The sequence below is a fragment of the Herpailurus yagouaroundi genome, unplaced genomic scaffold, assembly GCF_014898765.1.
Source record: "Herpailurus yagouaroundi ecotype Mexico unplaced genomic scaffold, PumYag 191, whole genome shotgun sequence".
Classification (NCBI taxonomy): domain Eukaryota; kingdom Metazoa; phylum Chordata; class Mammalia; order Carnivora; family Felidae; genus Herpailurus; species Herpailurus yagouaroundi.
The window spans coordinates 1,708,195-1,720,236 of record NW_024412422.1 but is presented as its reverse complement, the minus strand read 5'-3'; the positions used below and the strand labels follow the sequence as shown (position 1 = coordinate 1,720,236).

The following is a 12,042-nucleotide window of genomic DNA, read 5'->3' as shown; positions in this document are numbered from 1 at the left end:
GCCTATTCCACATCAATTCCGGCCAGGGGATTGGGTCCTCGTCAAACGTCATCGGCAGGGAACTCTGGAGCCCAGGTGGAAATGACCCTTCCAGGTCATCCTGACAATGCCTACTGCCATCAAAGTAGACGGAATCGCCACCTGGATCCATTTCGCCCACGCCAAACTAGTGGACCCGTTCTCAGACCTCATCGGACCTTCAAAGACAACCTGGACTGTTGATCGGACTAAGGACAATCCTTTAAAATTGACCCTACGCTGCCAACGGACTGAGCCGTAACTATGGTACTTGCTCTCCTCTTGATTGTTCTGCAAATTCTGTCTGTAAATCCAAACCCCCACACCCCCTATAATTTGACATGGGAAATTACTAACTTAGAGACTCATGAAATCTACAACAAAACCCTAGGAACTGCCCCATTAAATACCTGGTGGCCAGATTTATATTTTAATTTAGAAAAAGTTTGGGGCGCCTGGGTGGCACAGTCGGTTAAGCGTCCGACTTCAGCCAGGTCACGATCTCGCGGTCCGTGAGTTCGAGCCCCGCGTCAGGCTCTGGGCTGATGGCTCGGAGCCTGGAACCTGTTTCCGATTCTGTGTCTCCCTCTCTCTCTGCCCCTCCCCCGTTCATGCTCTGTCTCTCTCTGTCCCAAAAATAAATAAAAACGTTGAAAAAAAAATTTTTTTAAATAATTTAGAAAAAGTTAGTCCATTAGAAGAAATTGAAGGAGGTAAATGGAGGCAACTGCAAAGGAGGGTATCAATAAGTAGAAATGGATTTTATGCATGTCTGGGATTTAGGACGGGGGCGATGAGGCTCACATGTGGAGGGTTTGAAACCCTCTATTGCGCAGCCTGGAGTTGCGTCACCTCCAATGATGGGGAATGGAAGTGGGAAGTAAAACCCCAATTTATTGAAATGTCCCATGTCCGACCATGTATCCGCACCAGGTATGATGAAAACTGTAACCTTATTCGTGTAAGATTTACAGAGGAAGGGGGGTGCCTGGGTGGCTCAGTCGGTTAAGCGGCCAACTTCAGCTTAGGTCATGATCTCGCGGTCTGTGAGTTCGAGCCCCGCGTCGGGCTCTGTGCTGACAGCTCAGAGCCTGGAGCCTGTTTCAGATTCTGTGCCTCCTTCTCTCTCTGACCCTCCCCTGTTCATGCTCTGTCTGTCTCTGTCTCAAAAATAAATAGACATTAAAAAAAATTAAAAAAAAAAAGATTTACAGAGGAAGGGAAAAAAGACAGGTGATGGGTCTTAGGACTAACTTGGGGACTCTACTTATATCAACGTCCCCTCTTTGGGACTGCCATTCAAATAAAATTAAAAGTCTCCCCTCTTGTACAACCGGTGGGGCCAAATCAGGTATTAGGAAAAAAAAAAGAGAGACGAGCCTATCCCCAGGCAGATCCCCACTATTCCCTCCAGCAGGACCCCCGTCCTTACCCCAGGAGTAAAATCACAAGCTGTCCAAGAAAATCAGAACCCAGAAGGCATAGACTCCCTATGGAAATTGCTAACAGCAGCGTATGAGGCCTTAAACTGATCGGACCCTGAGGCAACAAGGGCCTGCTGGCTATGTTATGATATAAAACCCCCCTTCAAGAAGCCATAGGTCTAGCTGCCCCTTTTTCACAGTCAGGAGAAGAGTCGCCAGCAGCTTGCAAGTGGAATCGAAAGGGCCCCGGCCTCACACTGCAAGCGGTCACTGGCAATGGGACTTGTATAGGAAAGGTCCCCTCTAGCCATATCCAGCTCTGTGCCCCGACTAATTGCTCTATAGATGAATCTAAATAGATAATTCCAGCTCCTGACAGTTGGTGGATTTGTTCTAAGACAGGGCTCACCCCATGTGTTAGCAGAGATGTTTTTAATTCGTCACCCGAATATTGTATCATGGTATTAGTATTTCCAAAGGTTATGTACCACCGAGAAAATGTATATTATCTGTGGACAGAAGGGACGGAAGCAAGAGAGTCAATAAGAACAAAACAGGAACCCTTTACGGCCATAACCTTGGCCACCTTATTTGGCCTCGGTACCATAGGGGCAGGAACAGGGATCTCATCACTAGTCATCCAGCACCGGGGGTTCAATAGCCTAAGGGCAGCCATTGATGAGGATATAGCCAGACTTGAGGACTCAATCTCGCACCTCGAAAAATCTCTGACCTCCCTTTCTGAAGTAGTCCTACAGAACCGAAGGGGGCTAGATCTAGTCTTCCTCCAACAGGGAGGTTTATGTGCAGCCTTAAGAGAAGAATGTTGTTTTTATGCTGACCACACCGGAGTAGTCCGAGAGTCCATGGCTAAAGTTAGAGAAGGCCTGGCCAAACGGAGGCGTGAACGAGAACAATAACAAGGCTGGTTTGAGTCTTGGTTCAATGAGTCCCCATGGCTAGCCAACCCTGCTTTCTGCTCTAGCTGGGCCCCTTATACTCCTCCTTCTCCTCACCTTCGGGCCTTATATTATTAATAAACTAGTTGCTTTTATCAAAGACCGAGTTAACACGATCCAACTGATGGTCCTTAGGACCCAATACCAACCCGTCAATACCGAAACATTAGAGTCAGACACATAAGATCCAAGATTGGCTCTTTTTTTTTTTTTTTTTAATTTTTTTTTTCAACGTTTATTTATTTCTTTTGGGACAGAGAGAGACAGAGCATGAACGGGGGAGGGGCAGAGAGAGAGGGAGACACAGAATCGGAAACAGGCTCCAGGCTCTGAGCCGTCAGCCCAGAGCCCGACGCGGGGCTCGAACTCACGGACCGCGAGATCATGACCTGGCTGAAGTCGGACGCTTAACCGACTGTGCCACCCAGGCGCCCCCAAGATTGGCTCTTAAGGCACCAAAGAGAGCGGGGAATGAGAGACAAAGAGAAAAATTACCAGGTGTACTCACAACTGCAAAGAAAAGACACCCCCCCCCAACCCCACCCCCGCCGTTCCCGCCGTTCCCAGCCAGGGCGTGCCCGGTTGTGGTCTGACCTAAAGGCGGGAACCAATCAAGTTCTGCTGAGTGTTCAAATTTAAATGTCAACCAATAACAGCTCTGTAACCACAAAAAAAAAATCCCTAACTTGTTTGTGCCTGTCTATAAAAGAAGCTGTAAGATCCTCGCTGGGGGCCTCTTAGCGTCACCGGCAACGAGTGAACGGAGGACCGGGTTCGAACCTGCAATAAATGACCCTTGCCGCTTGGCTTTGACTCTGGACTCTGGTGGTTTGTTTTTGGGGAGGGTCTCTCGAATCGGGGCATATCAGATTTTCATCAGCTCCTTGAGGAACTTTCTGAATTTTAACAAAGCTTCCAGGTTTAGAATCTTTTTTCATTCCTTCTATTAAACAAGCGATCTTATGGTTTCCTCTTTCCCTTTGCCTGCCTGCATAATTCCAATGTGGTTCAGTATTTGGGACAGCAGCGCCCCCTACCGTGTAACAATCTCTATCTCTGGCTGCTAGTTCATCAGCAAATTCTTGAGTCCCTGCCCAGATAGGGTTCTTTTCCTCATGGGTACAAGAACGAGTTAATATAACATGGATATCTTGACAGGTCAAATCAAACATAATAGATAACTGTTGAAAACCCTCAATAAATTGACAATGGTTTTCAGAATATCATCCTAATTGTTTTATCTGAGCCAGGTCTGCCATGGAGAATGGGACAGGGACTCTAATTGTGCCCACTTCTTCATTAGCAACCTCCCGAGGGGGATATAGTCCAGATTTTGGAGGAGCTCCTGGAAGATGGGGGTTCCACTCCTGGCATGCCCAGCTGGGTTGGGAGCAGAAGAGTCTTGGGGCTTATAGGAGGGATAGTAACAGAGTCAATGTCCCCTTTGTCTGAACTGGATGATGATTCCTCGGGTAGCCCAGGTTTGTTAGAAGGAGGGGACCTATTTAGACAATCATCATCCAATATGTCCAGAGGGGGTTTATTAACCTGCTTAGTGGCTAAACACATTCTGTAAGAAGCCCTTGTCACGATCTTGATTTAAGGTCATGAAGGCCCGGACATAGGGCACTTTGGTCCATTTGCCTTGTTTCCTGCAGAAGATATCTAGTTGGCATACAGTATTTAAGTTTATTGTTGCATTAATGGACCATTTTTCCTCGTCTCTTAGGGAGTAATGAGCCCATGCATTATTACAGAAGATGAGTCTTCTTTAAATCTTGCAATCCAAATTGGTTCCAATGGGTTAAGAGATGCCCCAACAGGGAGTCCTTAGGGACTGAAGAGGAAGATCCCATGGTCCTATAAAAGTGGAAAAGTCCATTACCATACCCCCCTGACTCCTGGGTGGCATCCCACTCAGGATCATATCAAGGGTTTCTAGTGTTCAAAGTGACAAGAGGCATCCCTCAAAGAGCCATGTTGAGTACTGACTTTTCTCCTGAAGGGATGTCGACATCCCTTTGCTTCCTTATTGTTTTTCCCAGACACAATAGGTGCCGGTAGATGGAGCAAGAGACCCTGCTGTTTTAACCCGTGGAAATGCTAAGAATTTGCAGGAGGGGAAATACCTAACGTTACAATTTAAGTAGTCAGTAGAGGACATTGATGAACAATAGTAAAGATGGAAATCCATTGTGGTCTAAGGGACATTTCAACACATGTAGTCTTTATAGCCAATTTCCCTAGGAAACGGTCCCAGTTGGGTTTTAATTCAATCAGGTTTTGGTTTTAGCTGGCTCTGAGTGGAGGTCTCTCAGGTAGAAGAGCTAGACCAGAGATGTGGAGGGGATCACAATTGGACCAATGAAGAGGAAACCTCACATGGGAGTCTTACAATTGGCAGCTGTCCCAGTGACTTAGGTGGCTGTCCCGTGCCCAAGAAAGGCAACTCTGTGTAAGAATAAGAATACAGAGAGAACACCAAGTTTCTGCGTCTTATTACCATTCTGATCAAAGTACTAACTTCCAGCCAAAAGGCAGGTTTTTGTTCCTCTCTGTAACATAGCCACGGGCTAGAAAATTGTAGCCTGAGAAATCGACATGAAAGTGTTCCAATAAGACCACATTCTTGAAAAGCCTCTGAAATAAAAGAAGAGGGAATAACTCACCAAGTTTGCACCAAGGCTCAGAGTCCAGACAAGAGGAATAGCCCCACGTTAGGCGCCAAAAATAACTTTAGGCCAGTGAGGGAACAGTCAAGAAAGAATTCTTGAGACGTTTTGGGTGCAAAAAGATCCTTTTATTATAGCATGGAGACAGGAGACAAGACTGGAGGGAGAAAGAGTTGCCCTGGGATCATGAGGTGCAACCGATTAGGTATTTAGGAATTGGGTGGGGGAGAGGCAGGTAGAGACAAAGGAAGTCTTTAAAGGGATTTCTGTGTGTTACAGAAGAATTACAGGATCCTGGAGGTCTGGCTATTGTCAAGCTAATGTTGCTTTTTGCCTCTGGCAAAACATTAACATTAAGGCAGTTGTGAATTCTTTGAGGAAAGTCACACTGTCTCCGTCTCTGGTATTTATCAAAGGGCTGCAAGTTGTAAGTAAATTTCATTTTATCTACATTTCTTTTGCCTTTGTTCTCATCTGTGTCTCCCACCAGAGACTGCCCTCTGCTGTGTGGCCTTGGACAGGTCACAGGCCCTCTGAACCTTGGCTTTCCCCTCTGAAAAGGAGGATAATGTTATTTCCACATTGTGTGACGGGAAGAAACTACTGAACTGGATTTTCAGAGTTCCTGCCTTGAAAGCCTATGTTTAAAGTCATAAAACCCGGGGCGCCTGGGTGGCGCAGTCGGTTAAGCGTCCGACTTCAGCCAGGTCACGATCTCGCGGTCCGGGAGTTCGAGCCCCGCGTCGGGCTCTGGGCTGATGGCTCAGAGCCTGGAGCCTGTTTCCGATTCTGTGTCTCCCTCTCTCTCTGCCCCTCCCCCATTCATGCTCTGTCTCTCTCTGTCCCAAAAATAAATAAACGTTGAAAAAAAATTTTTTTAATAAAAAAAAAAAAAAGTCATAAAACCCTAAAGACCCTGGGGACATGGCCACAATGTGAGAATTTAGAGGTAAGAGTTGCTGAGCCTCCCCTCTTTGCCTCCCTTCCCCCTCCCCACCCTAGTTCTGGCCAAATAACTCCTCTTCATCCATCTGGAGCACCTGACTGCACCCGCTGAAACCCCTCAGCCACCCTGGGAGGTGGCAGGGCAAGGAGGCCATCCTCATTCCTGGTCCCAAGGCCCAGCCATGGCCCTGCCATGGCCCCACACAGCCCTCCCCACAGACCCAGCTGTTTCTTAGCCCAGCCTGGCCCCTGGGGTTCTGGCTGGGGAAGGGAGAGGGAGGGCACAGCTGGTGTGGTTCTTGCTCCGAAGGGCTTTTCCTCTACTGGGCGCCTCGTGAGCGGGGAGTTCTCCCAGTTTAACATCCTGCAGAAGGTATCCACCCTCAAGGATGGTGACTTCGTCTTGACTGAAAGGTGCTCATCTTCCCTCCTTCCTCCTAAGCCCCCAGCCCACCTGGCCTCTGGCTCTCCCACTGTGTGCCCTCTCAGACCACAGCAGGCAGGTGGGGGTGAAGGTGAGGGGTGTGGTGAGAGCTGACAGCTGGGGAGGGAGGTGATCAGGATGACTGGGGGGGGGGGCTGATACAACATGCCTCTGTACCTCTTTTGCCTTCCTCCTCCCTTCTGGACCGCAGAGCCTCTCCTCCCCCAGACTGAGGGTTACTAGAAGAGAACATGTGGGGGCACCCAGGTGGCTCAGTTGGTTAAGCGTCTGACTTTGGCTCAGGTCATGATCTCACAGTTCGTGAGTTCAAGCCATGCGTCTGGCTCTGGTGTTGTCAGCACGCAGCCCTCTCCAGATCCTGTCTCCCTCTCTTTCTGCCCCTCCCCTGCTCATGCTCACTCTCTCTCTCTCCCCCTCTCAAAAATGAATAAACATTAAAAAAATTTAAAAGAGAACATGGGAACTTTTATCCAGTGTTGCACAGAGAGCAGGTTCGACAAATGGAAGCCAAAAGGGCCTCTTCTGACTCCTCAGGCTACCCTCCAGGGTCTGCCAGGACTTGAGGGCACGACCCATGGTGAGGGCCAGCCACCAGGCAGATAGAGGACAAGAAGTCAGGTGGCTGCAGGAGTGATGGCCACAGGACCCTGTCAGAAGGGACCCATGGCAGATCTGAGGACATGTTTCCCCTCTTGGCCTCTGACCCATGCACTTAGACTTGATACAAGGTTCCAGAGGCCCAGAGAGTCTTTTCTGGGCTGTGAGGCCTTGCACAAGTCACTATTCTGAACCTTTGTTTCCTCATGCACAAATGGGATGACAAGTCTCTAGCTCAGAGAGCCGCTGCTGTGATATCACAGAGAGAAGGCTCTTGATGCTCAAAGCAGCAGGTTTGGCCAAGATTCCTTGCTTGAGATAGCAAAGGAACGAGGGAAATCTGGAGGGTAGAGTCAGGGGAGAGAGAGGAGGCAATGCCCAGGGAGCTGCAGGTAGGCCAGGCCAGCAAGTACAGAGAAGCCCCAGAACCCCACTGAGGGATGGGAGCAGCTGAGGTAAAGGCCACGAACCGGGGTCATCACAGTTGCTGCTCTTGCCCTTATCTCCAGCACCGCCATCTTGATTTACTTAAGCTTTAAGTACCAGACGGCAGACCACTGGTACCCATCTGAACTTTGGGCCCGTTTTCATGCCCACAAGTACCTGGGCTGGCATGCTGACTGCATCCGTGATACCTTTGGCGTGCCCTTGTGGACCCAGGTGAGGAGAGCTATCTGGGGATTGTTGACTGTCAGGGACCCGGGAGGAGGCAGGGACCACAGCCTGAGCCCACCCTTTGCCCCCATTAGGTGTTGGCACCACTCATTGGGGTCCATGTGACTGAGGAGAAGGTGGAGCGCAACAGGGCCGCCACGGACCGGAACTGCAGTGGCTGGAGAACAAGTTCCTGGGGGGCTGGGCCTTCCTCAACAGCCAGCAGGTGACGCTGGCTGACCTCATGGTGCTGGAGGAGCTGGTGCAGGTACCAGCTTGGCCAGAGGAGGATTATCTGTGGGCAGCATTCCTCCTATCACCATGCCCATTACACAGACAGAAACACTGAGGCCTACAGAAAGCTAGGAATTTGCCCAGAATCACAGAGCAAGTTTCTCTTTGAACTAGTGATGGAGCCCTGACCTCCTGCTCCCCTCCTGTGTGTATTTCATGCTGGTGCTCTTGGGCCCTAGTGTTGGCCCACTGCCCTGGGCCTTACGTGGGGTTTGGGGAAGGGGCCTGACATTGAGGCCTCAGTATCACTTTAACTTTCCCATCCTTGTCCCCACAGCCTGTGGCTCTTGGCTGTGACCTATTTGAGGGACAGCTGAAACTGGCAGCATGGCGTGACTGAGTAGAGGCTTTCCTGGGTACTGATCTGTGCCAGGAGACCCATGGCCCCATCTTGAACATCCTAGAGCAGACGGCTAACAAAACAGTCCCGCAGCCTCCACCAGAACTCTCCCCCTATATGCTATTTTATATTTCTAGGATCCCCTGAGGAATCTGGAATAGGGACTGATGGTTGGAGGCCAGGAGATTAGCAATAAAGATTCATTCTTAGTTTCTTACTTGTCCTTTTTCATCTTTTCCATCTTGCCTCAGTGTCTTGTTTCTGACCCCAGGAGGAGCTCTGCACAGTCAGGATACCTTATGTCCTTGGTAGTGCTTCTTCCCAGGGCAGCAGATACAATAATCAATAGAAGACTAAAATCTACCATATGTGAAAAGCTCTGAAAATTCAATAACATGAAGAAAAACAAATCAACTAAAAATCAGCAAATGTCATTGGTCTTTTAAAAATAATGAAGACTCCTTGGGGCACCTGGGTGGCTCAGTTGGTTGAGCGTCCGACTTCGGCTCAGGTCATGATCTCATGGTTCATGGGTTTGGGCCCTGTGTCGGGCTCTTTGCTGACAGCTCAGAGCCTGGAGCCTGCTTCGGATTCTGTGTCTCTCTCTCTCTCTCTGCTCCTCCCCTACTCACACTCTGTCTCTCTCTCAAAAATAAAGATTAAAAAAAAATTTTTTTTTAAATAATGAAGATTCCAACTTGAATAAAGAACCAAGAACTATTGTTTTTTGTTTTGTTTTGTTTTGTTTTTAATTTATTTTTTAAGTAGCCTCTATGCCCAGTGTGGAGCCCAACTTGGGACTTGAACTCATGACCTTGAGATCAAGATCTGAGCTGAGACCAAGAATTGGATGCTTAACCAACTGAGCCACCCAGGCCCTAGACTTATTGGTTTTATTACACTGTTGTATTATATGTATGGAATAAAAGTATGTTCCAATAACCCTCATCACAGTTAACCAAAGTAACCTCACAGATAACAAGTCAATATAGCATTGGTACCAGGACAACAAAATATTAAGAAATCAATGAGAATTGAAAACTACTAAGGGATATAGATGGTGTTTCATGGGATATGGTAATGATTTTTGAAGTCTGGGAAAGACAACTAGCACTCCTGTCTTCCAGCAGTTTGAGCATAACAGAAAACTATGGGGTTATAGATTGTTGCATAAGCTACCGTGTATATCAACTGGGTTTATTTGTATGACCAAGCCCACATCAGTAATTTTAGCAGAGAGAATGTAATAGAAAGAATTGGTCACCAGGCATGATAGAACTCCACTGGCAAAGAAAACCCAGATTATCCCAGAGACAGCCAATAACCCTAGGGCTGGGGGACCAAGGGAGGAAATTGGAAGTATTAAAATCCAGGTGCTGAAGGGGAAGTAGAACTTAGGTCTCTGAGGAGAGTGTTGCTGCCTCCAGAACCCCAAAGATGGCCCCATAGGACTGAGATCAGACCTTGGAAAAGGGACTGATGGAAGAGGGTTCTGGTATCTCTCAGGGTGAATGAAAACAATGGTCCTAAGAGTGTTGTGTTGGAAAACTGCAAACTGAGTTCAACTGCAGTTATGGGAGAATCACTGCCCCCAGAGCAAAGATCTGTTGGTGTGGGGATGTTGACGGTGTCCGGAACCTTTGACCTCCTCTAGCCTCCTACTCAGTTCATGGTATCAGTGTTTTAAGGGCAGGGCTTAATCCTGTGTCTAATACCCCGTGGTGTAGGGCATGATCTAAAAACCTCTGTTCTTGGAGAAGCTGGTGGTCAATTGCATCCCTGTGGCCATTTCTGCCTGGGCATCAAAATGTCTTCATTTATTTGAACAGGAGTGCTAGAAGAGAAAAACGATTCTGAGGAAAATGGGTTTCTCCACATAAGATTTTATACCCAACCAAAATAGCACTCTTGTGGGAAGATAGAAAATGCCAGCTGTGCACCTCTCCTGAGCTACCTAACAAAAGCAAGGTGTGCTTTTCGGGAGGGAGTTCAACCAAACAGAAGATAAGAAGACATTGACCCAGGACCATACTAACATCTAGAATACTGGGTAAGAAGCAATGGGCTCAACCCCAGGTGTCACCACCCCCAACTAACTGTGATGAGATCCCTGACAGTGATGGAAGGGTGGCTTGAAACAAAGCCCTGGGCCAGGTGGGAGACTTCTGTCTTCAAATCCACCATGTGTCCAACCATCAGTCCCTCTTCCAGACTCCTCAGGAGATCCTGGAAATACAAAATAGCATATATGAGTAGAGTTCTGGTGGGGGTTGCGGGACTGTTTTGTTGGCTGCCTGCTCCAGGATGTTCAAAATTCGGCCATGAGTCTCCTGGCCCAGATCAGTACCCAAGAAAGCTGATGGTTTGGCACTTCTTCTTTATTCTCTGGAACTGTCTCCTAATCCTGGGGCTTGTGGCTATTTTTCAGTTTTGATTTGTCTGTTTCCTACACCCTGATTTTGGTGTGTTCTGCCAGGTGGTGAAAGAGTCAGCCTCCAGCTGCCCTCCTGGTGAATACCCAGTGGGAATGAGGTGGCCTCTCACTGGCCCCAGTCATGCTTGCCCTCAGACCTCCATGCTAGTCACAGTGTCCTGCCCCACCATGAACCTGGCACGCTACCTGCACCTGGTGTCCCAGGCCAGCTGCTCCATCACATCTTCACCAGGTGGAATGGCATCTCCTCCAAGCCGGACTCAGCAGTACTTCTCCAAGGCCCTGATCCTCCCAAGGTCCCCCTCCTCCTCCTCCTCCTAAAGTCCCCCTCCTCACCCCCACCTTCTTGGAGTCCAGAACTTTTGGGATCTTTTCCATCTGTGCCTGGCAGCCTTCCTTACCCAGAGGGAAGTCAGTCATGTCAGAACATAACCACCACTTCATGCCTCCTCCCTGTGAACCTTGGGCAGTGTGACTTAAGTGACAAACATTTATTTCTCAACACTTCTGGAGTTTGGGAAGCACAATATCAAGATGCCCGTAGATACAGTATTTGATGAGAGCCTGCTTCCTGGTTCATAAATGGCTGTCTTCTTTCCATGTCCTCATGTGGTAGAAGGGGCTAAAGAGTTCCCTGGAATCTCTCTTATAAGGTCAGTAATCTCATTCACAAGGGACTCATATCATCACCTTGGGGGGTAGGATTGCATCATATAAATTTGGAGAAGGGAATTCAAATATCTAGCCCATAGTAGGGAGATCCCAAGCCTTGCCAGTATGGTATTTTAAATAGATAGATGATAGATAGATAGATAGATAGATAGATAGATAAAATATTTAATGTTTATTCATTTTTAAAAGAGAGGGAGCGGGGGGAGGGACAGAGAGAGAGGAAGAGAGAATCCCAAGCAGGCTCCACACAGTCAGCACAGAGCCCGATGTAGGTCTCAAACCACCCACTATGAGATCATGACCTGAGCCAAAATCAAGATTCGGACACTTAACAGACTGAGCCATCCAGGCATCCCTATTCATTTATTTTTACATTAGTACAGACAGAGATACTTTCTAGAAAATGATCGATCGTATAGACTTGCTCAAAGAAAAACGTACCCCATTATATGGTTTCAGTGAGGTTGCATGAGAAAAAATTCACATCTGTACTGATTCTTAAAACGTACTTTTCACCACCCTGTATCTTTGGGTTCAAAGTATAGATTATTGGGGTGCCTGGACAGCACCCCAATTCTTGATCTCAGG

General features: G+C 48.0%; 1 protein-coding gene across 1 annotated transcript; it reads left to right on the top strand.

Annotated features, from left to right (window-relative positions):
* The first annotated feature begins 936 nt into the window (after positions 1-936).
* On the top strand, positions 937-8,565 carry GSTT2B (glutathione S-transferase theta 2B). Its single transcript, XM_040443461.1, is given in 6 exon segments — positions 937-951; positions 6,329-6,432; positions 7,522-7,720; positions 7,810-7,879; positions 7,882-7,982; positions 8,286-8,565. Coding segments are annotated over 6 exon segments (699 nt in total). The 3' UTR covers positions 8,496-8,565.
* Positions 8,566-12,042: the final 3,477 nt, after the last annotated feature.